Below are 26,982 nucleotides of genomic sequence, written 5' to 3'. Positions count from 1 at the left end.
ACAATAAAAAAATGCAAAATGGCCTATTCAAGCTGATTTAGAAAATTAATCAGCTTTAGGCAAGTATCTTACAAATAAAATTGGCTCTGAAAAGAAAAGATATGAAATAACTGTTTTGCAATTTACAATCATTTCGAATGACGTACATATTTCAGAAATTGTTTTCAAATGCGCTATACTTACATACATATGCAAAGCATGAAAAATCCAATGTAACCAAATCAAATACTTTTTTCTATAAAACGTAATGAAATGCCATTTATCAAAGATCAAATTCATAGATTTGACGAATTAAGATTTATTAAATTAATTTCAAAATAATTAAATTTCCGTTTTTAGTTTCAAACAATTATCGGTTATTTTAGATTATATTAGGTATTTTGGAGATTTATGTGGAATGCTTTGTAGCAAAATAAATGCAACTCATCATGATTTCAAACGGTCTCGGGCAAAAATGGTCAATCGAAAAGGCATGTGTAAGTGAAAAATGTCATCCAATTCTGAAGACCGAATTTCTAAAGCACGGAGAATTATCATCCATTCGTTAGGATATATCAAAAGCGTTAAAAAGTTGTGCTCTGAGACCAAGAATGATTAACCCTTTGTTTAGCTCCATCCAGATTGAATTTTTGTCATCGCTAAAAAGACCGCTAAGAAAGAATTCACAATTGTTAGCGAATATCGGCACTATGTATCGACTCAAAGCCACAAGCTTTCATAGGTTGGAGTGCCATGAAACTATGTTTCATTTTAGAACTATCCTTTATTATTTGTAGTATTCCATTTAGTGTTATGTATGTTAATGCCCGTATAATGTCATATTTGTCTGCTCCTAGTTTTTGATTTTTGTTCTTTCACAAGCTAAAAATAAATGATCTTATATTAATACCCTACTTAACAGAAAATACCGCCAGTGGCTCTATTTAGTTGCACATTTCTGTATATTTTGCTTCTAGTATACTGAAATGGAGTGCGTGGATTGTTACGGTTCTAGCAATGCATCCGCTTACTTTTTTAAATAAAAAATCGACAATAACAACCAACAGAACGTCAAAAAAACAATAAGCAAAGTACATTCGCAAACCAGTCAAAATAAGCCAACGGCAAAGTTGCTTTTAGTCATGAAAATAGATGAAAAATATTAACACACTAAAATATAAAAGAAATACAAAGACAAAAGTAAACAAACCTAAAAAGAAGATCTAAAAGTACCGCTTGATATTGCTATTCTTGTGTTGGATTTTTTTTATTGCTGCATGCTTTGCAACTTCAGCAATTGCACGTTTCAATCAACACCAATATAAGGCCTTGACAACAACAAGAACAATAAAGCAAAAAACAAAGAAAAACGTACAATACATGTAAGAAGTTCAACAGCAACAACAAAGTTTTGAGAGATACAGCTATTTAATAATACCCACAATACCACTAATAACAGTACAAAATAGTAGCAGCAACCTCTGCAAAGATGGTGACGGCAATAAAAACAATCAATGAAACGAAACAAATAAAAACCAAAGCAACAACAACTTGCAGAAAATGCATGCAGAGTATTTGATGAAGAGCAACGAAAAAGCTGAGCGCGCGCAAATAGAAAAATATTTTTTTGCGAGAGTTTGAGAGAGAGGGGACAACAGTGCGCGCTTTGGCTTTCATTTAATTGCACTTGCCAATTGGAACAGGCTGCTGACTGCAGCGCAAGCTTTACGCTTTTTTGTTAACGTATGCATAACTACAGAGATCGTCAGTTATTGACTAACTCTCAAAATGTTGAAGCATATATAGGTAAATAATTGCGAATACGAAATTACCTGAATCTGGGTAAAGACGAATAGTGAGTATAGGAAATGTTAAGAGCAGGGAAACGGAAGTAATTGCACTGCGAAAATTTAGCTAAGGAAATGAGTTTAAACTTAACGGCATACAGTGGGGGACGAAACATTTGCAACTATTGCTCTATTACAGAATATTTACATATTTCATGGTTCAATTTTGTAGAATGTTGATTAAAAGTATTGAAGAGATCACCGTCATTTCTCACACTATCTCCTATCTGTCCGCTTATTAACCAGTTCCCACAAGTTCCATTACATTGCAGTTTTTTGCGTTAAACTATGATATAACAGATTTAGGTCATTGTCCTGTTGAATGACCCAATTCAAAGGCATTTCCCACTCCGCTTCTCGCAATAAGAAGTTAGTTTTTTTTAATTATGCAAGTATATGTAACTAATATTCGATCAAAATTTTTAGGTAATTTCTCTTCTTTATTGGGTTCTAGTTTGGGGCAAATTTATTTTCAAATTGTTTTAATGTTAGTTTTATCACGACATTGTGCCGATCTTATCGTATCTGTTTCTTTCATATGCTATTTTCTGTCTACGCCATTCTTCCTACGCTACGTTCTTTTTCTTGTTTCTCAGTTGTTGCACTTTCTATTTTTATGATCTCCTATCAACTTTTCTTTTCATAGTTGCACCATAAATGGGAAAACGATCATTGCCCTTCGCACATATTGCGGCTTGATTGTCGCACTCACACACACATGCCACCGTCGTGGTTTCAGTTCCACCACCACCCGCTTGCCTGGCTCTAACTATCTACCCGGCATTTCCTTGTAGGCGTTCTCTACTCATTCTACTCGACACGAACAGCTGTCAGCGAGCGCAGCAACGGCAACGGCAACAACTTTGAAGCCGCACAAGCACTGCGGCACCAGCAATGATCTAACTGATCGGCGAGCAAATAATCACAATAACTATTCAAGCAGCCATCCAGTCAGCCATCGAGTGATCTGTTTGGTGTGGTCGCATTTTGCCGCCTTTATATCTCTTATATTTCTGGCTTCTTGTTGCCGCAACCGCCTGCTGCTCGTACAATTCGTTTTTGTCACATCACGTTTGCTATTGTTGTTGTCGTTCGCTGTTGCGGCGGCAACATTTTGCAACTCAAATGCAATTGCAACGCTACCATTTAATTTGTGTAATTAATATGCGCAGATCATCGTTGGCGCGAGCAAATGGCGATGTCTCTTCTTGTTGTCGGCGGCGGCGGCGCTGCTGCAATTGAAACTTGTTTCGTGGTTGCACCATTTGAGCAATTTATTGTCGCATTAGATATTCTGTTGTTGCCAGACAATTTCGCGGGGTTTGGGTAAAACGAACCAAAGGAAAGTAAAGGAATTTTCTTTGCCTAAAGAAGATTTAATGCCCAGGAAAACTAAGATGCCTGGATAGCGCAGCAAAATATTCAATATGGAAATTCTCGTTGGTTTGATTAGATGGGAAGGTGATCCCTAACGGTGCACAAAATCATAGCAGTCAAAAACGAAGTCTACCAGGTGCAAGTTCTTTTCCCAAACACCGAGTAAGGGTATATATGTATATATATGTAAGTAGAAAAAGTTAATCAACTGGTGACTGGGTATAAATTCGAAAAGGTTAATGTAGCACGAACTGTCAATGGCGTATGAGAATTGATTGGTATGATCTTCTCGACCCGAGCACAGAGACGGCTGGTGGCTCTGGCACTAATTAGAACTTAAGACCCATTAAACGAAATTACAGACCTGCCAGAACGCCGCACTCAGGTATTCCAGTTCATGTCAGTTGCTCTCTTCTGTTCTAGAAATGTCCCATTTGAGCAGTGCAACCTATTGGTCGGCAAATTGTTTCTGCCGGCATGCCAGTGCAGCTGTCCTCATAAAAAACAACTGCTGTGCGTTCTCCTTTAGGCTGAGTTTACTTATTTTGTAGATTCAGTGTCAGGAGTGCCTTGAATTGAATTTGAAAAGGTCGAGCCAAGGAGCACCAGGAGATTTGGTGGCTCCTAAAACACTCAGGCTAAAGAGCCCATTGTATTTAAAGCTCTGGAAAGGGGGTATATAGTCAAGGAGGGAGGGAGAAAAGTATCAGAGAAAGAGATAGAAAAGAATAGAGACAGAGATGGAGATAGTTAGTCCTGTGAGAATTTTCCAGATTCTTTGGCAAATCTGTAAATATCCTCCAGTTTTAGAGAACGAATATTACTCATTCTCATGATATCGAAACCCCATTACTCGTAGTCGTGCTCTAGCAAAGGCAGGACACTCACAGAGAAAGTGCTCAGTGCTATCCGCCCCCTCCAAGCATGACAGGCATACCGGGTCCTCGATGATTCCAATGGTGGTCATATGCTGACCCCATGGGTTGTGTCCTGTAATGATGTCGACCATCAATCGACCATCAATCGAATGTCTTTCCTTCTAAGTTGTAGTAGAAAGTTTGACAGTTTTCTGTTCGGACTTGTCACAAAACACTTTGCAGTTCTGCAGCGTTCTAGACCGGACCGTCGCTCTTTATGTAGATTGCCTACATAATCGCTGATCCAATTCTTGATTCCTGCGGGACTGATTCCGATTATTGGCTCTGGCCCCTGTGGGGGCACCGATGATCCACGGTTGGCCAATTCGTCGGCAATTTCGTTTCCTTGAACACCGGAGTGTCCCGGAACCCATATAAGTACAAGCCTGTTTTGTCTTGCGACAGAATTAAGCTTCTTCTTACATTCTTGAACAATCTTTGAGGTTTGCTTCGCGTTCTCCAGGGCCTTCAATGCAGCCTGACTGTCACTGAAGACTCCAATCTGTTTCCCGCTCCATCTCCTCTCGATTATCCATTCGGCTACTTTTAGGATGGCAAAAACTTCTGTTTGGAAAACAGTTGCCATTCCCCCCATAGCATAGTGATACTTATTACTATCGTTTAAGTACCATCCGGCTCCAGACCCTATTTCAGTCTTGGACCCATCGGTAAAGAAAATATCCGTCAAACCTCCCTGCATGCATTCTGGATTGCTCCATTGCTCACGCAATGGAAATCTGACATCAAATTTCCTTCCAAATGAAACGGTGGGTATAAGGTCATCTTTAGGTGCCAAAAACAGTGGATACTGCTCCGACAGCAACTTAAAGATTTCTCTGTGTCCCGAAGTTCCATCTTCGTGCCAGAAACCATATTTATGGAGTCTACACATTGCTTTTATTGCTTCCTGTTGTATCTTAAGATCCAGGGGGAGCAGATCAAGCATAGCATTCAGGGCATCACCAGAGGTTGTACTCATGGCACCCGTGATGCATAAACATACACTTCTTTGCAGCCTGTATAGTTCCCGGATTGTGGACTTAACCATGCTCCGTCGCCACCAGAGTCTGATAAGTGCTGTGTATATCTATAGGACCACAGCAGGTTTCAGACCCCAAGTTTTGCCAAAGGCTCTACGGCATTGCAGAAAAATCTTCAATGCACAATTCACCTTCAGTGAAACGTGTGTCTCCCAAGTCAGCTTCTTATCCAAGATTACTCCTAGATATTTAACTTCGTTGGAAAGACCAAGTGTCACACCTTTCAGTGTTGGAAGACTGAGTCCATCCAATTTCCGTTTTCTCGTAAACAAGACTATAGTTGTTTTGTTCGGGTTAACGGAAAGACCTTGTCTCATGCACCAGTCATCGATTTTGTCAAGAATCCTCTGCACTTTCGTGCAAAGCCTTCTTAAGGATTTATCTGATGTTAGCGCACAGACGTCGTCCGCACATGCTTGGACGTGAAAACCGAGTTCCTGCATCTCCACTAATAGAGAGTCTACGACGAAGCACCACAGCAGCGGAGAAAGAACACCCCATTGGGGACATCCTTGCTTGGCCCTGACTGTGATTTGTTCGTCACTGCTCCCACCAGCGGTTAACAGCCTCTCAGAGAGCATGGAATATATCCATTTTATAATGGCTTGATTAACTCCGTGCCGTTCGGCAGAAGAACATATCGAGCCGAAAGTGGCATTATCAAAAGCCCCCTCAATGTCCACGAACACGCCCATTGTGTATTCGTCAGCTTCCAGCCCGGCTTCAATCTTGTTAACAAGATCGTGTAAGGCTGATTCACATGATTTTCCACTCTGGTAAGCGTGTTGATTTCTACTAAATGGACTTCTCGGCAATACCCCCACTCGAATACGTTTCTCCACCACTCGTTCCAGACTTTTCAACATGAACGATGTCAAACTGATTGGTATAAAACTTTTTGCTAGGGAATAGTCACCTTTTCCTGGTTTCGGAATAAATACTACTCGTACGCGTCGCCATTGGGATGGTATATAACCAAATGCAAGAAAGGCTGTGAAGATCCTTTTCAGGGCCTCAATCAGCCTGTCTCCTCCTTTTTTAAGCATTGCTGGATATATTCCGTCAGGTCCAGGGGACTTAAAGTTCTCAAAGGAAGATAAGGAAAACCTTATCGATTCCCTTGTCACTATCCGACTAGCAATATACCAGCTGTACCTAGAGGTTCCACCGTTGCTACCGTTATTGTTCATGCCACTCTCAACTTCAGAGAGAGTTCTAAATGAAGGACCTTTCAAAGTCTCGCTGTTTCCCTCATTTCTTCGACGTTACTGCAGAAATTTCTATAGGATTCAAGTTTGGCTTGCCGTACTTTTTTCTTAAATTCTCTCTGTGTAAGTCGATGATTAGCCCAGTCCTCTTCTGTTTTGGTCTTCAAGGCCTTATTAAGAAGTTTCCTGGACCGTACACGAAGCTTCGACAGTTCAGGGTTCCACCAAGGAACCGCTTTCCCCTGTCTGCTTTGCCTGAATGGACACAGTTCCTCAAAGCAATTGATTAAAGTACCTTCTAATTTCTTAGTAGCATCTTCAATCATTTCTGTTGATTTGAGTTTTTTCAGGTTTGGTAGTCTCTCTGTTACAAGCTCACCATACCTGTCCCAGTCCACATTTCGAGGATTCCTACCGGAAGGTATTGATATTGTGTCAATTCCCAGTCGGAATTCGATAAGACGATGATCAGAAAGAGAGTCCTCTTCCAAAACTCGCCATCGGTTGATTTGATTTCCAACTGACCTATTGGTAAGTGTTAAATCAATCACCTCTTGTCTCCTTCTGGTCACAAAAGTTGGTTTGTTACCAGTGTTTTGAATGACCAAATCGGATGACAGGATAAAATCCAGTAACTTGAGACCTCTGGGGTTGCATTTGCTGCTTCCCCACACAATGTTCTGTGAATTTGCATCACAGCCCACTATTATCCCCAGATTATTGGATTCTGCGTACTTGACCACTTCTCTTAGCTCCCTCGAAGGAGGTGGCTGTAAAGAGTCGTAGGGTAGGTAGGCCGAAACTACGATAGCTTCGACACTGTTCCCAATTTTCAAGTACTTTATTTTTGCAGCAACGATATCTCCGGAGCGTAGCTCTTTTAACATCGTGTGTTCGATCAACCTCGGCATGATAATACATGCTCGCGGTCTCACATTCCCTTCACAATGAAGTATTTGTCCCCACGACATAGTACCTAGACCACAGATACGCTTGTGACATACCCATGGTTCTTGTATAAGTATTATGTATGGGTTTGTTTGCAGTTTTACATGCCTACGACACAAGAGAGCCGTAGGCGCTTTGCTATGCTGCAGATTTATCTGTGTAAATATTACTTCAGTCATGAGACTGAGTATACATTGTGTAAAATAAGTACCCGGAATTTATAATTTAAACTCTCCCGGGAATACCTGACACTTCAAATTTGGTTTTTTCATGTTGGTACACATGTCCTTGAATGCACAAGCCTTATTAGAACGGGATCTATTACTTAGTGTGTTTTATTCTGGAGTCAAAGTGAGTTGATCTTTTGTTTACTTGGCGAATTTTACTATGGATAAACTTGTGGAGCAGAGGGTTTGCATTAAATTTTGCGTTGCGAACAAAATTACGTGTGCCAATACATTAAATATGTTGCGGGAAGCCTATGGTGACTCGTGTTTATCCAAAACACAAACCTACGAGTGGTACAAGACGTTCAAAGAGGGCCGTGAAGTGGTAGAAGATTTGCCTCGCTCCGGACGACCATCGATCGTTACGACCGACGAAAACGTCGAAGAAATTAAGAAAATTATATTTGAAAATCGTCGTTTGAGTACCAGAGAGATCGGTCGTGAGCTTAACATCTCTCACATGGCCGCTCAGAACATTTTGACTGGTGTGTTGGGCATGCGCCGCGTCGCCGCTCGGCTTGTTCCGAAAGAGCTCAATTTTTTGCAAAAAGAGCATCGGAAGGAGGTCTCTGAAGACATGGTTTCCCGAGCTAATACGGACCCTACGTTCATGAAACGCATAATAACTGGTGATGAGACATGGGTCTACGAGTACGATATGCAAACCAGTCAGCAATCGTCTTCGGGGAAGGCGTTTTGAGTCGATTGAAGACATTAAAAAAAATTCGCTAAAGGAGCTGAAGGCCATCCCGGCGCCGGCCTACCAGCGGGCCATGGATGACTGGGTTGTTCGTTGGAATATTTGTATCGGCTCAAAAGGAGCCTATTTTGAAGGCGATCCAACAAATAATGATGAATAATATGAAAAAATGTGTTTTTTTTTTAAATTCCGGGTACTTATTTTACACAATGTATTTACGCTTTGTCCTCCACGTTATCCTGGACACGGAAGTGGATTCGCCCCAGATGTAGGTGAGGACGGCACCCGTACTTCGACATAAGAACCTTGAGGGACACAAGATCGATACCCAGTACCAGGTGGGAACCCGCCTCCGAAGTGGTAGCGGATTTCTGCCTGATGCACCAGTTTCTCTCCAGAGAGTCGTGTCAAGATCCTTATTCTGAACACGGATGCGTTTGAGGAGTTCTGCTGAATTACAGGAAGGACCCGGAATCCAGACACTCGCTCGTACCAGCCTTTCTTTGCTACTCTCAACAAGAATAAACTCGCTGTTTTCGCAGGCTGGAATCTTTGCTATCGCTTTTTCTAGCCATTTTCGGGAAAAAGCATTGGAACAGTGTATCTTTACGATGCCGCCCACCACGCTTTTCCCCTCGAAAGTCGGCGCGTCTTTCGACTCACCGATAGCTTTCCAAAGATAGCTGTCAAGATAGTCTTGTTGCCCTTTGGACAGTAGAACATCTTGTTTGTCGGTATGTATCTCCACCGTCATTGCCTTTGCTGCCATTCTCGCGAATGATTCGCCAGACGTTGACGGAAGAGTGTTATTCGACATTTGAGGTCCCTTAGCCTCTGCCTTGTCAGGCAAAGGTTTGTCTGCCTTGGATTGGGTCGAGGATGCAGGCATTTCCGAATTCCGTCTCTCGACTTTCCTCTTCTTTGCCTTTCTCCTCTTCCCGGTCGTTGGCACAGACCCCGTTTCGTTTCCGGAAGAGCGCAGCGCTACAGAGGAATCCTCTGTTCTGCCACGCTTTCCCGTTTCCGTTACAGGTGTCGAAGTTGACGGAGCTTGAGTCCTTGCCTTAGCTAGTGCTTCGGCTTGCCTCGCCTTCTGTCTTCTTCGTTTGATCTGCCTTGCGGTTAGACCAACACCTGCGTTCGACTCTCCAATAACTTCAGTCTTTTTACCGGTGCTTACCTGATTCACACCAGGTTTAACCGTTGTCGAAGACTTACTCGGTACCAGAGATCCGTCTGAGTCTACTGAGAGATTGTCCGCCATCTCCACATCCTCCACAACTTGTTCAGTTGCTTCAGATCGTTTCGACGACGGTATATCGCTCACACTCACTCGGCTCTCCATTGGCATAGCCAATGTGCCACTAGTAGTGCGCTTCCTCCGGAACCCTGGGTGTCAGTTCCGGTCATAGGGGAATGTGGGGTTCGGGCCTGCACATCCGATGCCCGAGCCGTCGACAAGAGGATTTCCCGAAAGTGGGTTACCTCGTGCAGAGAGATCCTTTGTTAACCTCCACATTGCGATGAAATGCATTTTATACCTCCTGCCAGGTTGTCGGTACGGTACTCTCCGCATAGTACTTGGGTGGCCACCAATTCCGCCGTTCCGCGGATAAGTGGACACCCAATTCCTATATGGAGCTGCCCTCTTAGTTCGTAGTAAGTTAATCTCCATAGCATGGGGTTAACTCGCCACTTAAGCCCCATCCCCGCGGCAAGGAGACCGACATGAAGAGGCAGGAGTGCCTTAAAAAATGATGTTTGCCTCCCGTCTTTCAGTCTTCCTGAACAATAAAATCGCACCTTCACGGTCATAATGCCTCCACATTCCGCATTCATATTACTGAAGTGAGTAGTTCTCCAGAGCATTGGGATGAGTTCTCTGGAGAATAACATATTTCTTGGACTATCTGTATGCTTGATAATCGTCCGAGGCTAAAAAACGTGGTCTTTCAATAGTTAGACGTTTGTATTAGCAATAAACATTCTCTTCTCTCACATCTAACTTCTTCATTCCGTTCTTTGCCTACGAGTATAAGTAGTACATTTTGACATGCACAGAGACTTATGATCCAATAAATTAATTAATAAACAAGTACATCTGTCATTTTATGCCATAAACGGAAAATATTAACATTAAAAGGGGGAGCGTCATTCGAGTCGTCACATAAATTCTGAAAGTTGTTTTTCTCAGAATAATCCATACATATGTACATATACACACCCTCTATTCCAAAAAAACCGAACTTTTTACATATAGAAACAACTGGCAAATTAGCTAACTGTGTGCACCTTTAGAAATGCGGGCTAGGATGGGATTCACAGCGCGTTAAGTGGCTTCAATCGATTCATCGCCAAATGCAAATTCCGCATTAGTTATAAGTGAACTCGTTAAAAATTCACTCAAAATTCGTAACCGTTCGATCGATTTTTTGGTCAACTGTCAGGTTGTGCGGCGCACATCTTGAATAGTGCTGACGAAGTTCTAAAGACTCGTCCAAAATTCGGTGCTCAACTGTCTCTTGTTGATTCCCAATTCCATTTCACTGATTTTCTGATATTTTTAAAGGAAACACGCACTTGTTTCAATGCCACTAAGGGGTTTTTTCACGCGATTGAAATTGTTTATGGCACTTTAAGCGAAATATTAAACAAAAATCAGTCGCTGCTCTTTATTTGAAGTTAATTTCTCAACTAGAGTGAAAAATATATGTGTTTGCTAACAAGCCTGACACATGAACTAAAGTTCTTATATCTGCAGCCAATATCATATGGCGGCCGCCGTAGCCGAGTGGGTTGGTGCGTGACTACCATTCGTCATTCAGAGAGAACGTAGGTTCGAATTTCGGGGAAACACCAAAATGAAGAAAAAGTTTTTTTAGTAGCGGTCGACCCTCGACCTAGCAATGGAAAACCTCCGAGTGTATTTCTGCCATGAAAAAGCTCTTCATAAAAAATAACTGCCGTTCGGAATCGACTTGAAACTGTGGATCCCTCTATTTGTGGAACAAAATCAAGACGCACACCACATATAGGGGGAGGAGCTTGGCCAAATACCCAAAAACGGTACGCGCCAATATATTTATATATATATATATTTATATATATATATATATATATATAGGTATATGCGCAAATATATATATATATATATATGTATATATATATATATACCATATGGCGATGCTGGACTTGTACATGGAAAAAAAATGTCTCAAAGCGAAAAAAATTTCTGTTTTTTTGTTTTGGAAAAGAGGGTGGATGTATGCATTTATGTACGTTAGGGCGTCTCAGCAGAAAAAACTTGCTGTTTTTCCTTCAAAATTATAAAATTTATTATATTCTAAGACTTACCCCAGAATATTTTGGAAATTATTGAGATTTACGTGAGCTGGACCGATATTAAAATATTTAAAAAAATTTAGTTTTTGTTTTAAATTAAATAAGTTTTTGAAAAAAAATTTTAATTATTGTATTTGAGCTCAGAAGAGTTAAAGCTTAAAAGGTCTGCATAAAAATGTTTAAAAAATGTATCATCAGAATCAAAATAATAACATTTTTGCAGGTACCTTCAATTCGCCCACTAAAATTTTAATTTTTTTACGAATTATTTTGTCTCAAGATATAATAAATTTTATAATGACGATAGTACCGTTTTTTTTTTTGGAAAGTGTTGCACCCTATGTGTACGTATGCAAATTAAAAAAAAAAGTGAGTTAAAACAGCGCTTTCGTTAAGCAAATAAAGTTATTCGAAGCAAAAAATAGAATTTCATTATAAAAAACTATATGAAAATAAAAGGAAATATGCGCGAATACAGAAAAAAAAAACAACAAATAAATTAGCAACTATTAGCGCAATAAAACTATTTACGTATTGTACTGGCATACAGTTACTCTTAATAATGATCGTGAGTGTGGGTTTCATTTGCGCCGCAGCGTGCTTGTTGTTGGTGGAGTAGCATCAACACATTTGAAAATGTCATGTCTGTGTGTTCTATCAATAATTTGAGCAACTGTACCATGCATGCAGGCATTTTCAACGCCCCTTTCCTTGCACTGTGAAAATGAAGGAATATAAAATGCAAATAGTAATTAAAATGCAAAACGTGTTCCATATTTTTTTTTTTGCAAGTTGAATTGATTTGAATTTGTTACTTTATTTCTAGTTTTGCTGCATGAGCGCATATACAGGGTCTTGCAAGTTCGAGCTCCTTTTTTGGTAGTGTTTTGCGGCCAACGTAGCCGAATGGATTGGTGCATGACTACCATTCGGTAGTGCGAAGGTTCGAGTCTCCGTGCATGACACACCAAAAATATAGAAACAGTTTTTTCTAATAGCGGTCGCCTTTCGGCAGGTAATGGCAAACCTTCGAGTGTATTTCTGCCATGAGAAAGCTCCTCATAAAAACCTTTTGCCATTCCGAGTTGGCTTCTTTTTTTGTTTTGACAGCTGTCACAATTCGATGGCGTCTCTTTGTGCAGTGTAATTTATTGAATTAAATAAAATCCACTGCGGAAATGCAGAATCTAAGGAAGCTACATTTTGCGAATTTTCATCTTCTCAAATCGCAGATTTGTACTCAGTAAACCAAATTGCTGTACTCAACGGATTACGATATTGCGATATGTTAACAACGGTTATATGATCTTTCGCTATTAGCATGGATATTAAATATTAATATTCTCGTGCTAAAGATGGAGTTTGTGTAAATAAACCCAAAGCAATTGAGGCTTATAGGGATAAGATTTGTTACAAAATTACCATAAATAACGAAAATTTCGACACGTTTCGGATAACGAATCTATATTCAAAATTCAAATGTATCTCATTAGATTTTTAAAAGTAAACTCGCACTTGAACCACCCTATAGTGTGTTTACATGCATAATTTCATTCGAAAGCGTTTGTCTAAATGCCACTCGTTCGTTAACAGAGAATTCTACTAAGAATAGCGCCACCTATTTTTTCTCAAGCCATTTTTTGTTGCTTTTGCCTTTGTTTTTGTCAATACAAGTTTCAATTAATAACATTACTACTAGTAAATAATTAAACAGCGTGTTTGTTTACCTATGTTTTCAATGTGTTAATTAAAATTTAATTATACCCCTTCAAGCAATTACTTTTAATTCGCCACGATTGCTGCGGTATGCTCGGGAATGTGAATACATTTAACGATGCTATAAATAATTTGCAACTATTTTGTGTGATTTATTTACCTATGCGCAAGTTAAGGGTATTTACTAGAGGAGCCACTCACTGCAAATTACGCTAAATAAATATTTCTATTAATTATATGAAAAGTGCAATTATGGAAATATGGATAAAAATTTTTTAGAATTTATATAAACATTTTCTAAAATTCCAACTTACGGCAATTATTTGATTATATTTTTAAATTTCTTTTCAGTCTGTGTGTCTACTTAATTTTTGTATGGATATTAAATACATCGAACAAATGTAAATTTTTGATACTTTAGCCAATCCACAAGAAGCTTGATGCTGTTATATGTCGTATCGATCTTCTTACTTTTACTTATAAGATTCCAACGAATGTTTTGTGCGAAAAACTAAAGCCACTGATTGAGCCGCCTTATCAGCGCGGCTGCAGATTTGGTTGTTTGAGCGGTTTCCGCTTAAATTCATTCCCGCCTATAAGTATGCCGCAAGTTCTATTTTTGTCTGTCACATCATTTGCCAAGCAGATCGCTGTATCTTATGAAATGGTAAATTTAAAGCATACAACACTGTGTACATATGTACATACTACTGGCATGCCTCATGCACCAAAGTGTGACATCGAGCACCTCCTCTCAATAGGAGCGACAGAGTCAAATACATTTAGGCTCAATATATTTATCAAAAAGTATTTAGATTTACTACACTGATGTGCACTAATAAACCTTATGAGCTATCAAGCGCAATTAAATAATCACATAAACGAGTTCACCCAGAATCTCATGAAACCCCCACTCAATCCTAAGTTCCTCGCTTTCGTTGTTGTTGTTGATGTTTTGTAGCAGCAGCATAAACATTCCCCATACATATACGAGGAATGCTGCTGAAGTGACAGTCCTTGGCCGAATGTAAATCCAGGTCGTTCCGGTTACGTAGAACCGACTGTCGTGGGAACGTACAGTCACTCTCGTAAAGTTAATCACTGGTAAATCGGGTGAATGCTTTAATGAACTCGGCCTGAATGGTATACGCTTCGTCATTTAAAGAAAGTTTTTTCGCAGAGCAAACAAATATTCGAAAAAGCATGTAAATAAATCTGTAAACAAGATTCCCACTTTGGTTTATGACTGAGTGAGAGTTATTCCATGGCATCTAAAATTAATTCAAAATTATCAGAAATTAACTTAAAATACTTTTAATAAAATAATTTAATAATATAATTTTATATTTATCTCTTCACTTTTGATTTCCACCACTGTTAATTTCGTGAAAAGTCAACATCGCGTAACGGAGCATTAACATTCCTTTGCTATAAGCTCTGTTTTTACAGAGTAACTACCATAATTTCATTACAGAGTAGATCAACAGAATATCATTTCAGCAGAGAATGTTAATGGTTTAATGTTGAGGTGAGAGATGTGTTGTGTGTTGAGGTGAAAGATATGCGGTGTTCTCAATTTTTGTGTGGGCAAAACTCAGTGTGGTGTCTATAAAGTCGGTGTTCTAAAATCCCTTATTAGAACCCTTTCAAATCTCAATTGTACGAAAAATACAGTAACATTTGCGCCTTCTCATTCCATTAACATTCTCTGCTTGAAGTACGGCAATAGTACATTGAATGAATCTGGCTGCGCAGAGAGAAGTGATATGTTTATACATAATTCGAAATAATATTCTTTTCTTGTTGCATATGTCTCTCTGTAAACCGCTTGAAATCAAAAGCTCGACGCTGTTGAGGGTACACTAATAATTTCAAATATGTATGTACATATGTACGTACGAGTATGGATGTACATATACATCGGCGTCTACATACAAATTGCATGCACATCAATTGCTTACTTCGTTTACGTTCTCTTACCCAACTCTTATTTCAATTCGTTAACACCACTTATTCCCACACAGTGTTGCCATACTGTTATTTACTCTGACTCTATTAATCGATATTTATTTATAAGACTAAATTATCTTGCTCCCCATTCTAAGTTGGGCTACTAAGCTTTACTCTCGAGTAGCTCGACCAATATTCGTCTTAGGGATTTCTATCGTTTCTTGATTATCTCCATAATACTAACCTCTTTTCCATAAACACAGCACTTGGTCAGCTATGGCTGTACTGCTTTGTTTACAGAAACGAAAAGTACTGTTTTCGAAGCATAAGGCTTTACTCTAATCTACAGTGTTAGCCTCGTTGTTTAGCCTCACACCACGTGTGTGATGATACTGAGTTCTTTTGTGATTTACTTATACATAAGCAGTGTATGCCAAATTTTTTAAATGTTTAATTCTGTTTGGCGGTGCTTTCATAAGCAAGCGGAATTCTCGGTTATAGAGATTTTGAGAATTTTTCCTTAAGTGGGTAGCTCAATTTAGTAAATGTGGCATCACGGCTCTCTCTATCGGCGTTAACACCAACACATGCATACAAATATTGTTGGCAATAGAGATGAAAAGAGCAAATTGTGACTGTTGACTGTTTAACGTTCACCGAGTACAGGCCTGCACCGGATATCGTGTTTTAGTTACAGCGTAGTTGTTGGATAAACGAGCGGTCGAATGGTTGTGTGAACGAACGAAAACGGTCTGTGTTGATGATCATGGCGGTCGCGTATTGCACTACACACAATATCACATGTAGATATCTGTGTTGTATTTAGTTTGTTGTAAAATTGCTGTCGCGCTATTTGTGATTGGTGGTGTTTCTTGTGCACGTACAATGCTTGTTGTTTGTGTTTTTGATTTCGTATACCGGTTTATTTTGCTGTGGCGCAGAACGATCGCGTTGTCGAATAGAGCGAGTACCCAAGCAAGCAGCAATTCGATTGCGCTTACCCATATTTACTTACTGATTTTCAGTGTTTTTCTTACTTGTTTGCTTTGCTTTGTTTGACTTGACTATTTTTTCTGGTTTTTTTTTTGTTGTCCACGATCTTGTCTCCACAAACGACGAAACGTCAAGACAACTGACAGTGCAACGCCATTTAATTTCGTGTGCGCGTGTTTTTCACTTGTTTTTTCGGTCGTAGTTTCTTACTATTGTGTTCGATGGCTTTATGAATATTTATGAACATGCATACATACATGTACTGTACATATGTATGTGCATACAATGTGAAATGCTGAAATATCTAATATAGGGTTATTCAATAGGTGCGCTTCAACTTTTTTCCGATAGGGAGGGCGAACGACGCAATATTTTTTATTTTTTTCGCTTGTCATTTGTAAACTTCATTAGTATACATTTCATCATGGAACGCTACACACTTGAGCAACGATTGCAAATCGTGCAAATTTTTAATGAAAATAATCGTTCTGTTGATGCTACTTTAAAAGCATTACGCCATTTTACGGTCCATTTAACAAGCCGTCCCGTTTTGGGGTTATGTGAAGTCATTGGTCTACAGTAACAAGCCGGCGACGATTTGTGAGCTCAGAGCCAATATTGAACGCGAAATTGCTGGAATTTCGGCCGATTTATGCAAAAGAGTGGTCGAAAATTGGGTTCAACGATTGGACTTCGTAAAACGTGCACGCGGTGGTCATGCAAAAGAAATCGAATTTCATTCTTAAATGTATATGTTCAAACTCGATAATAAAAAAAAAAATTAGTTAAAAAAGTCAAACCGTTTGTGTTTTATTCAAAAAAGTTCAAAAGTTGAAGCGCTCTTACTGAAAACCCCTATACATACTAGGGAACGTAAATAAATAAAGTGAAGAGAATCTTGAAATGTCAAATGAGCCAAAAATGCATACATTTGCTAAAATTACTATGAAACCAATAAAATGGTGAAATGTTATATGTGAGGCAATGAATATACACGAAGCAATGGAAAAAAGCGAAACCCCGTCATGCAAGAAAAATGCCCATAAGTACTGAATCCGAAATTCATAGTACTATTTATTAGTTTTTTATTGTGTGAAATAGAAAGCATGCATCAGCTGCTAAAATTACTTGAAAATTACACAGTAACTTTGTATTCGTTCAACATTTTCAATGCCGTGTTCAAATATCCACCCCACGATCAAAGTATCGCAATCAACAGCAATCCTCCCTACACTGTTCTCTGCCTTTGTGACAGCCCTTTGCTCAGCTCTCCGCATTCTCTATGTAGTAGTAATTGTTGAGGGACGAGCTGCGCTTGTCAATTACGAAATGTGCAGCGCATACTCGTATGACTTGAATCTGTCAATTATCAATAAAATATATGCATACATACATACATACATAAAAAATCACATAGACCTGTTAAAATGTGAAACTAAAACTTGGAAACTACGTCGTGTTTGTTTACCATCTTCACCTATAGGCCGTGACAAACGATAGCTCTCAACATTTTGACTACTATTTTTCTTCTCTTTTTTTATGTTAATTCTTTTTATAAAAGTATAGCTCATTGTGTAACAAAAATCGTTTAAACTCCAGTTTCAAACTTTATGCAAAAGTTAGGAAAGTCGCACAAACTTTTCTCCCGATTCCACAGTTTTTAAAGAGAATTTGTAGAAAGTTTTTGCTACGTAATATAGTTTTATAGCTTACTAAATTTGAATAAAGCGCAAGCTTGAAGTTGATAAACAATTCTGTCGATTTTTATATAATTATTTTTCTTGACCGTGTTGTGCATCTCATGCCGTTTCGAGAGTTTAAAATTTATGTGCATACATAAATCCATATTCACATACATACATATAATACTATACATAAATGTATAGAATTTTCCCATAAGGGCGAGTCGAAATGAAATAACACAAGTTGTGTGTTAGAATTTAACGAATAACGAGATTATTATTTTTTTTAAGAACATTTATGCTATTATGTATAGAATACGGCATCGTTGCTGTTGCAACAGTTTATCAAGCCTTACCCTCTGCTGATAAATATAAAATCGTTTAACTTTCTACGACTCTGCTGTACTGATGTGGCTGAAATCCAGGGATCGCTCGATTGCGGCTTATTGACATAGACCCGCAATTTCGCAAAATTTATGGCCAACTAAGTCACTTCCGAGAGATTTCGTCGTTAAATAGTCAAAATATATTTTCACAAACAATTTTCAAAATCCAATATCAAATAGTAGAAATAAAAAAATGAGAACTTCACTTGATTTAAGTGCATAAAAGTAAATAACTCAATTCTGCGCAACAGCTGTTACTTCTCACTCTTCCCCGCCCTTTTGAGCACGCTCTTTCCCATCGTTGAATAAAAGCAAATGTCTTGTCAATTTGCTCTCTGCTTCTCTCAACGCCGATCATTAATGTTAATTGTTACTGTGTCTAATAAGACTTTTGTTACTTAATGATCCTACTCGTATACCTAGGTATTAAAGCATGGAAATGTGTACTAATACAAAGATATGAACTAAAATCATTTAAATATGAATGAGGTTTGAGGGGGAAAATTAACCTGCCATTACTGCCGCTCTGCTTCATCCGGCACCCATCTCGCTCATCCATATTTTTATTTTCTTGCTGGTATTTTTTATTGCACTTGCTTGTGAGGCTTCGATACACAACATCACATATCTTTGTATGCATTGTGTATAATATATATATAATTTATATAAAAACAAAAAGCAAAGGTGCAATAAAATACCAACAGAAAACCAGGTGCTGTCGTGGTTTTGGTTTTCTTGTTTTCGTGCACTCGCTTCATAGGGATTTCAATCATGTATTAATTTTATTGAAATTTGTGGAGAATATTAAAAAAAAATCGAAGAAAAGAATACCGTTATTTTAAAATGTACAATCATGTTTGTATTGCTTTGACCAAGGCGAATTCATACCGGGTACCAGCGCATAACAGCAACAAAACAAAATTTACGGGCATTTGCATACTAAAACACACAAAGCAAATACATATTTAAGAACTATTTACAATATTGCTTACTTACTAATTACATACACCTATATATGTATGTACGTACCGGCTTACAACATAGGCCGACCGATCCGTATTCTGGAACAGAGCAAACCTGTATTCTGTCATTTGACCCAAGCGATTCGGCCGTTTTTGTTTTTTTTTTTTAATTAAAAAGATTACAGTGTTGATATCGCCACTTCATGAGGCCGTGACAATCAATGCTTTCCAAGTGCCTCAAATAACACTCCACTTTGTGATTTAAGTGCTGCTTTTCAATTCAATAACATTTTATCCTCTAATACTATGATTTTTCACTTTCTCTACTTATCACATAATTTTGATGTACTTTTTTCTGATTCATCGTTTTCATTGCCTTTTGTCTTTAGTATACATACATACATATATATTTCCCTAGGAACTTTTCATGATTGAATTTTGAATACATGCACGTATGTACATATGTAGTATTTGTTGCTGTGCCCTCTATAGTATCAATAAAAAGTTTATGACGAGAATTTCACAATTTTTACATTTATTCACTACAAGAAAGTTCAAAATATTTTATAACCACCCGTTACACTAACACACCGACTATTTTTAAATTTCTTATCGTAATTTTTTTGTCTCTGCTTCAACGGTATCTCCGCCTGCTTAGGCGTTTGCATGCATATGTTATTATTATATGTATAATTGTCCGTATACTTGCATAATAAACCGCTTAAGCCAAATTTGGCGGCATTACATTTTCAAGTAATCAACTCAATCATTTATAATTCCAACTACACATAATCTGCACGTGTTCAATTACTCGCACCAGTGTGTAGGAATGTACAGATATTGATCTATGTATGTATGTTGCTATACGAGTGTGTGATCCAATAAGTGCATTTTTTTCTAAAACGTTTTCCAACCATGCAGTAAGTCCAACTAGCATCGAATTATCCAGCACTAGTTTCTCAGAGAAAAATACAAGCTTTCACTCCGTTTCAACACAACGCTTTCTTTCGACTTCCTACTTTTGTTCTGTGGAATGCAAAACTTTGGAATGCTTTCTGAACCAGTTCCATTTTGAACAACTCTCATCAGAAAAGGCTAAGTAGTTTTTAAGATATTTGTTGGAAAATTTTTTCCAGTTGATTACGTGAGACCTGAAAAAAGGGTGAAGATCGTAAGGTTCCTCAACATGTTAGTATCCATTGGTATATTTTCTTGTGTAGTCGGATTTGCGAAATTCTCAAACCAGGTTGTCGTAGAACCAAAGGACGTAAGACCACGCAAGATATGTTGATGCGAGTTGCGCTATTTTCTTATTATATTCTATCATTCCGATAGCGAGAATTCTCTGCGCATACATACATACATATGTACTCGTATTTCGCTTCAAACTTAACTTGCAAGGTGGAAAATTTTTTCAAATGTACCGGCAGCTGGCGGAATGGTAGTATCAACTTTTCGGTGTTACTATAGATCAACCACGGAAAATACTTGACGCGGCTGAGGGTTTTCAATTGGTAACAGTTCGCATGAGATAGAAAACATTCAATCATTAACTTCTTTAAACCTCGATTTTATTAATTAAACTAGAAAATTTCTCCAAACACAATCATTTATTCCAATCACAACTGCCCAGCTGAGTCAAGAGTAGCAAACAGATGATGCTACATGCAAGTTTCATAAAAATCAAAAATCAAAAACAAAAAGTAAATGTACAATAATCACGAGGGAAAAGTAGGTATCGTTTAATAAAGTATGGCTGCAAGTACTCCAACATTTGTTGTTGCTCCATGGTACAAGGGAAGCATACGAAGTAGGAACTGCAACGATAACATAGGTGGGCACTTTGCAGTAACAGTAAGAATGCAGTAAATATAATATTTTACTGATATTGCAATTTAATTTTCATTACCAGTAAACTTTTACTGATTACTGAAAAAAATTTGCAGTAAAAATATTTTTTTACTGATTACTGAAAAAAATTTGCAGTAAAAATATTTTTTTACTGATTACTGAAAAAATTGCAGTAAAAATATTTTTTTACTGATTACTGAAAAAAATTTGCAGTAAAAATATTTTTTTACTGATTACTGAAAAAAATTGCAGTAAAAATATTTTTTTACTGATTACTGAAAAAAATTTGCAGTAAAAATATTTTTTTACTGATTACTGAAAAAATTCCAGTAAAAATATTTTTTTACTGATTACTGAAAAAAATTTGCAGTAAAAATATTTTTTTGCTGATTACTGAAAAAATTGCAGTAAAAATATTTTTTTACTGATTACTGAAAAAATTGCAGTAAAATTACTGTTAATATAATTTTATTTGCTATTAGCTATTAGCCTTTCTTAACACAAACATTTCAAAATTTGCATCGCTGAGTTTTGCCTTCTGATTTACAATTCCAGCGAATGAAAACAACCGTTATACAGGTGCAGATGACGGTAATGGGGTATTATATTTTAAAAATACGTTTTTAATAGCCTGATATTTATTTAGGCAACTTGTTGTTTCTTCTCGTTCGGCCAGGTATAATAGCGTTTCTTGCAGATAATTTTCCGAGTCAGTGGAACCACATTGTATGCTAATATCTATTTAAGTAAATATATGCATAAAACAAATATTTAATTGAAAACCAAGTGTAAACAGTTTACCATTACTTTCATCCCCGAAGTCAAAAAATGTTTTTTGAGATGGTTGAGGTAGAATACGAGTTTTGGCACAGGCTACTTTTCCATACTTGACCACATAAGTGTTGAACATTTTTTTAACTTCCTCTTCTGTTTGCGTTTTAGCTGTTTCTAAAAGAGCTTTCACAAATCGCAACTTAATGTCAGGGACAGAAATAGCGGCAATAACAGCATCCCAAGCGTCAGGCTGAATCAGGAAGTACTTTTCAAATCTTTTAAGCAAAGCTTCATGCATTTTTTTGCTACTTTCGGTTAAATACTTCAAACTTTTAGGCTCCAAACGACGCATTTTTATACTTAAGGACACTATAGTGGGTATGAAATAACCAAAATACATGGTCTTTTCACCCTGAAGGAAGTCGATTGCTTCTGCAATAGGTCTCATAAGCTTTACGTATTCCTCTAAGTACTCAAGCTCACCACTGAGAATGGTAGGAATTTTTAAACGGAAACACAATTCTGTTAAATTGGTTTTGTGCTCCAGTAACAGAAAGAATTATTGAGTACATAAATGATTGAATCTCGTGATGAGAGTGTATTACATTTTGACTTCCCATAAACAGTAAATATTATACTGATAATGCAAATCAAATTATATTATCAGTAATTTTACTGCAATTTTTTCAGTAATCAGTAAAAAAAATATTTTTACTGCAATTTTTTTCAGTAATCAGTAAAAAAATATTTTTACTGCAAATTTTTCAGTAATCAGTAAAAAAATATTTTTACTGCAAATTTTTTTCAGTAATCAGTAAAAAAATATTTTTACTGCAAATTTTTTTCAGTAATCAGTAAAAAAATATTTTTACTGCAATTTTTTCAGTAATCAGTAAAAAAATATTTTTACTGCAAATTTTTTTCAGTAATCAGTAAAAAAATATTTTTACTGCAATTTTTTTCAGTAATCAGTAAAAAAATATTTTTATTGCAATTTTTTTTCAGTAATCAGTAAAAAAATATTTTTACTGCAATTTTTTTCAGTAATCAGTAAAAGTGTACTGGTAATGCAAATTTTTTTCAGTAATCAGTAAAATTTTACTGCTTACTGCTATTTGTAATGCAGTAAATTTATAATGCAGTGTGCCCACCTATGAACGATAACGACAGCATATGATAATATCTTAGCGCACTGTTGAAGTGAAAATGTTAATATGGATCAAGTATGTATGTGTGTGTTTAAAAAAGAGCACTATTGGAGCCAGGGCTGTGCATAAGAATTAGTGGTGGGACTATTCGAATAAAAATTATTCGAATAATAAAATCTTTTATTCGAGAGGTATTCGTAATTCGAATAATATTTATTCGAATTTTTTATTCGTTTATTCGAATAATGCTATTCGAATACCTCACTATTCGAATACCTTACTATTCGAATACCACCTCACTATTCAAATACCTTACTATTCGAATGCAACACTATTCGAATATTTTTGGTAAATATTTACTTAGATTAGCGGACTACTAATCGGTTTCTGTACAAGTGCATGTACCTATGTATGCAAATTCAAAAACCACGCAAAGGCTTATATGAAATGAAAATACTACCTACTTTTTATTGTGTCGGCGCTTTGTTTTTGTTTCATATTTTGGTAAATATTTACTTAGATTACAAGCGGACTACTCTTGCTTGAGGCGTGAAATTATTTTCTTTTAGGTTTTTGCTTTTCGCAGTACTATTATATGCACATACATATACTCATATACTCTACCTGCTACTGGCTGAACTAAGCCCGATAAAAGAGTGCAGACAGTCCTACGACCATGCATACGCTTAGATAACTGGCGATGAGTAATATATAGATGGGCATTTCAGGCAAACTTTTCTTTGGGTTGAGTTTAGTTGGGGGGCTTATGTATACATATTTCCTTTGTATTTCTTTAAATCCCGCGCTTAGATCACTCATTAACAATCAAGAACCTCAAGCAAGAACGTTCAGCCCATCTAATTATCAATCAAGACAAATAAAAAAACATAATAATAATGCCCAGAAGCAAAGTTTGGCAACATTTTACAATCGTGGAAAATACCGGTGAGGCCTTCTGCAATTATTGGATGATATGCTGAAATGTATGGGATCCACCACTTGTTTATGGAACCATTATAACTTTAAGCATAAACTCAGTTATGGAGTTGATAATCAACCGGAACCTTCGAGCAGCCGTGCTACAGATGATTCAGAAGAAATTTTGCCTCCAAACCGGAAGCGGCAGTCTCGGGTTAGTACTTCAACCAGCAGTTCCACAAGTATTACCCAAGACCGCCAAGAACTAATTACCCAGGCGTTAACGAAAATGTTAACAATGGATATGCTGCCGACATCCTTTGTTGAAAGTGAAGGATTTAGATCGTTAATGAGTGTTTTGGAGCCAGGGTACAAAGTTCCTTGTCGGAAAACCATTCGAAAACGAATTGAGGCTTTGTACTCTGATGAATTAGTCAAAGCTCAAAGTATCATTGGGAAGGTTGAGACACATATAGCTCTGACCACAGATGGTTGGACTTCAAGGGCATTGGATTCCTATGTCACAATAACAATTGACCACTCAGCAGGGTAGGCACATGTACATATACATATGTCATGTATCTGTTGTTCATAGGTGGGCACACTGCATTATAAATTTACTGCATTACAAATAGCAGTAAGCAGTAAAATTTTACTGATTACTGAAAAAAATTTGCATTACCAGTACACTTTTACTGATTACTGAAAAAAATTGCAGTAAAAATATTTTTTTACTGATTACTGAAAAAAAATTGCAATAAAAATATTTTTTTACTGATTACTGAAAAAAATTGCAGTAAAAATATTTTTTTACTGATTACTGAAAAAAATTTGCAGTAAAAATATTTTTTTACTGATTACTGAAAAAATTCCAGTAAAAATATTTTTTTACTGATTACTGAAAAAAATTTGCAGTAAAAATATTTTTTTACTGATTACTGAAAAAAATTTGCAGTAAAAATATTTTTTTACTGATTACTGAAAAATTTGCAGTAAAAATATTTTTTTACTGATTACTGAAAAAAATTGCAGTAAAAATATTTTTTTTACTGATTACTGAAAAAATTGCAGTAAAATTACTGATAATATAATTTGATTTGCATTATCAGTATAATATTTACTGTTTATGGGAAGTCAAAATGTAATACACTCTCATCACGAGATTCAATCATTTATGTACTCAATAATTCTTTCTGTTACTGGAGCACAAAACCAATTTAACAGAATTGTGTTTCCGTTTAAAAATTCCTACCATTCTCAGTGGTGAGCTTGAGTACTTAGAGGAATACGTAAAGCTTATGAGACCTATTGCAGAAGCAATCGACTTCCTTCAGGGTGAAAAGACCATGTATTTTGGTTATTTCATACCCACTATAGTGTCCTTAAGTATAAAAATGCGTCGTTTGGAGCCTAAAAGTTTGAAGTATTTAACCGAAAGTAGCAAAAAAATGCATGAAGCTTTGCTTAAAAGATTTGAAAAGTACTTCCTGATTCAGCCTGACGCTTGGGATGCTGTTATTGCCGCTATTTCTGTCCCTGACATTAAGTTGCGATTTGTGAAAGCTCTTTTAGAAACAGCTAAAACGCAAACAGAAGAGGAAGTTAAAAAAATGTTCAACACTTATGTGGTCAAGTATGGAAAAGTAGCCTGTGCCAAAACTCGTATTCTACCTCAACCATCTCAAAAAACATTTTTTGACTTCGGGGATGAAAGTAATGGTAAACTGTTTACACTTGGTTTTCAATTAAATATTTGTTTTATGCATATATTTACTTAAATAGATATTAGCATACAATGTGGTTCCACTGACTCGGAAAATTATCTGCAAGAAACGCTATTATACCTGGCCGAACGAGAAGAAACAACAAGTTGCCTAAATAAATATCAGGCTATTAAAAACGTATTTTTAAAATATAATACCCCATTACCGTCATCTGCACCTGTATAACGGTTGTTTTCATTCGCTGGAATTGTAAATCAGAAGGCAAAACTCAGCGATGCAAATTTTGAAATGTTTGTGTTAAGAAAGGCTAATAGCTAATAGCAAATAAAATTATATTAACAGTAATTTTACTGCAATTTTTTCAGTAATCAGTAAAAAAATATTTTTACTGCAATTTTTTCAGTAATCAGCAAAAAAATATTTTTACTGCAAATTTTTTTCAGTAATCAGTAAAAAAATATTTTTACTGGAATTTTTTCAGTAATCAGTAAAAAAATATTTTTACTGCAAATTTTTTTCAGTAATCAGTAAAAAAATATTTTTACTGCAATTTTTTTCAGTAATCAGTAAAAAAATATTTTTACTGCAAATTTTTTTCAGTAATCAGTAAAAAAATATTTTTACTGCAATTTTTTCAGTAATCAGTAAAAAAATATTTTTACTGCAAATTTTTTTCAGTAATCAGTAAAAAAATATTTTTACTGCAAATTTTTTTCAGTAATCAGTAAAAGTTTACTGGTAATGAAAATTAAATTGCAATATCAGTAAAATATTATATTTACTGCATTCTTACTGTTACTGCAAAGTGCCCACCTATGCTGTTGTTCAATACCGAGCTTAGGTACACACATTAGCAACAAAAAGTAAGTGATATTTTTATTTCGTCCCCTTGGTATAACAATAGCCTATGTGCTCATAGGCTATTATTTTTTTATTGAATTTTTGGATTCTCCATCGTCGATTATATATGTGGTCAAAATTTTGTCAAATTTTAGTTCCACAAAGTGGGTCAAAACGTCAGTCAAAAAATAATAAATATTTACAGACATAACGAGATTTGAGTGAGAGCTACTTTCGACAAAAAGTTTGAAATTCATTTTCTCAAAACATCAAAAAATTTATAGGCTATTTTAATACTAAGGGGACGATTTTATTTCTTCTATAGCGTAATTTTTTGAAATTACATACATACATAGATACATACACACATGCATTTGCGCATCAATCCAATTTCAAAGCAATCTGCATGTGTACATAAATAAGTACATAATTCTATCCTATTGTTTGCCTTGA

At 36.6% G+C, this 26,982-nt stretch overlaps 3 protein-coding genes across 3 annotated transcripts in view; 2 read left to right on the top strand and 1 right to left on the bottom strand.

Moving 5' to 3' along the window:
- LOC128859262 (cytospin-A) overlaps positions 1-26,982 on the top strand; it is a 58,818-nt gene that overhangs the window by 13,606 nt on the left and 18,230 nt on the right. The window lies entirely within an intron of this gene.
- LOC128859264 (uncharacterized) lies at positions 21,600-22,438 on the bottom strand. Its single transcript, XM_054096125.1, has 2 exons — positions 21,927-22,438; positions 21,600-21,863 (listed from the first exon to the last, which is right to left on the bottom strand). The coding sequence occupies exons 1-2, from the start codon at positions 22,345-22,347 to the stop codon at positions 21,697-21,699; spliced, it is 588 nt and encodes a 195-aa protein (XP_053952100.1). The 5' UTR covers positions 22,348-22,438; the 3' UTR covers positions 21,600-21,696.
- Positions 25,173-26,011, top strand: LOC128859263 (uncharacterized). The gene is made up of 2 exons (XM_054096124.1): positions 25,173-25,684; positions 25,748-26,011. Exons 1-2 carry the CDS (start codon positions 25,264-25,266, stop codon positions 25,912-25,914), a joined length of 588 nt encoding a protein of 195 aa, XP_053952099.1. The 5' UTR covers positions 25,173-25,263; the 3' UTR covers positions 25,915-26,011.

The sequence above is a fragment of the Anastrepha ludens genome, chromosome 3, assembly GCF_028408465.1.
Source record: "Anastrepha ludens isolate Willacy chromosome 3, idAnaLude1.1, whole genome shotgun sequence".
Classification (NCBI taxonomy): Eukaryota; Metazoa; Arthropoda; class Insecta; order Diptera; family Tephritidae; genus Anastrepha; species Anastrepha ludens.
Note: the sequence above shows the minus strand (reverse complement) of the source record. Positions and strands in the feature narration are given on the sequence as shown.

Bases quoted from the DNA above. Each gene is read 5' to 3' on its own strand.
- LOC128859264 (XM_054096125.1), bottom strand. From the start codon at position 22,347: ATGAGACCTATTGCAGAAGCAATCGACTTCCTTCAGGGTGAAAAGACC. The intron at 21,864-21,926 runs GTAAACTGTTTA...TTACTTAAATAG, and splicing joins CTTCGGGGATGAAAGTAATG to ATATTAGCATACAATGTGGT.
- LOC128859263 (XM_054096124.1), top strand. From the start codon at position 25,264: ATGAGACCTATTGCAGAAGCAATCGACTTCCTTCAGGGTGAAAAGACC. The intron at 25,685-25,747 runs GTAAACTGTTTA...TTACTTAAATAG, and splicing joins CTTCGGGGATGAAAGTAATG to ATATTAGCATACAATGTGGT.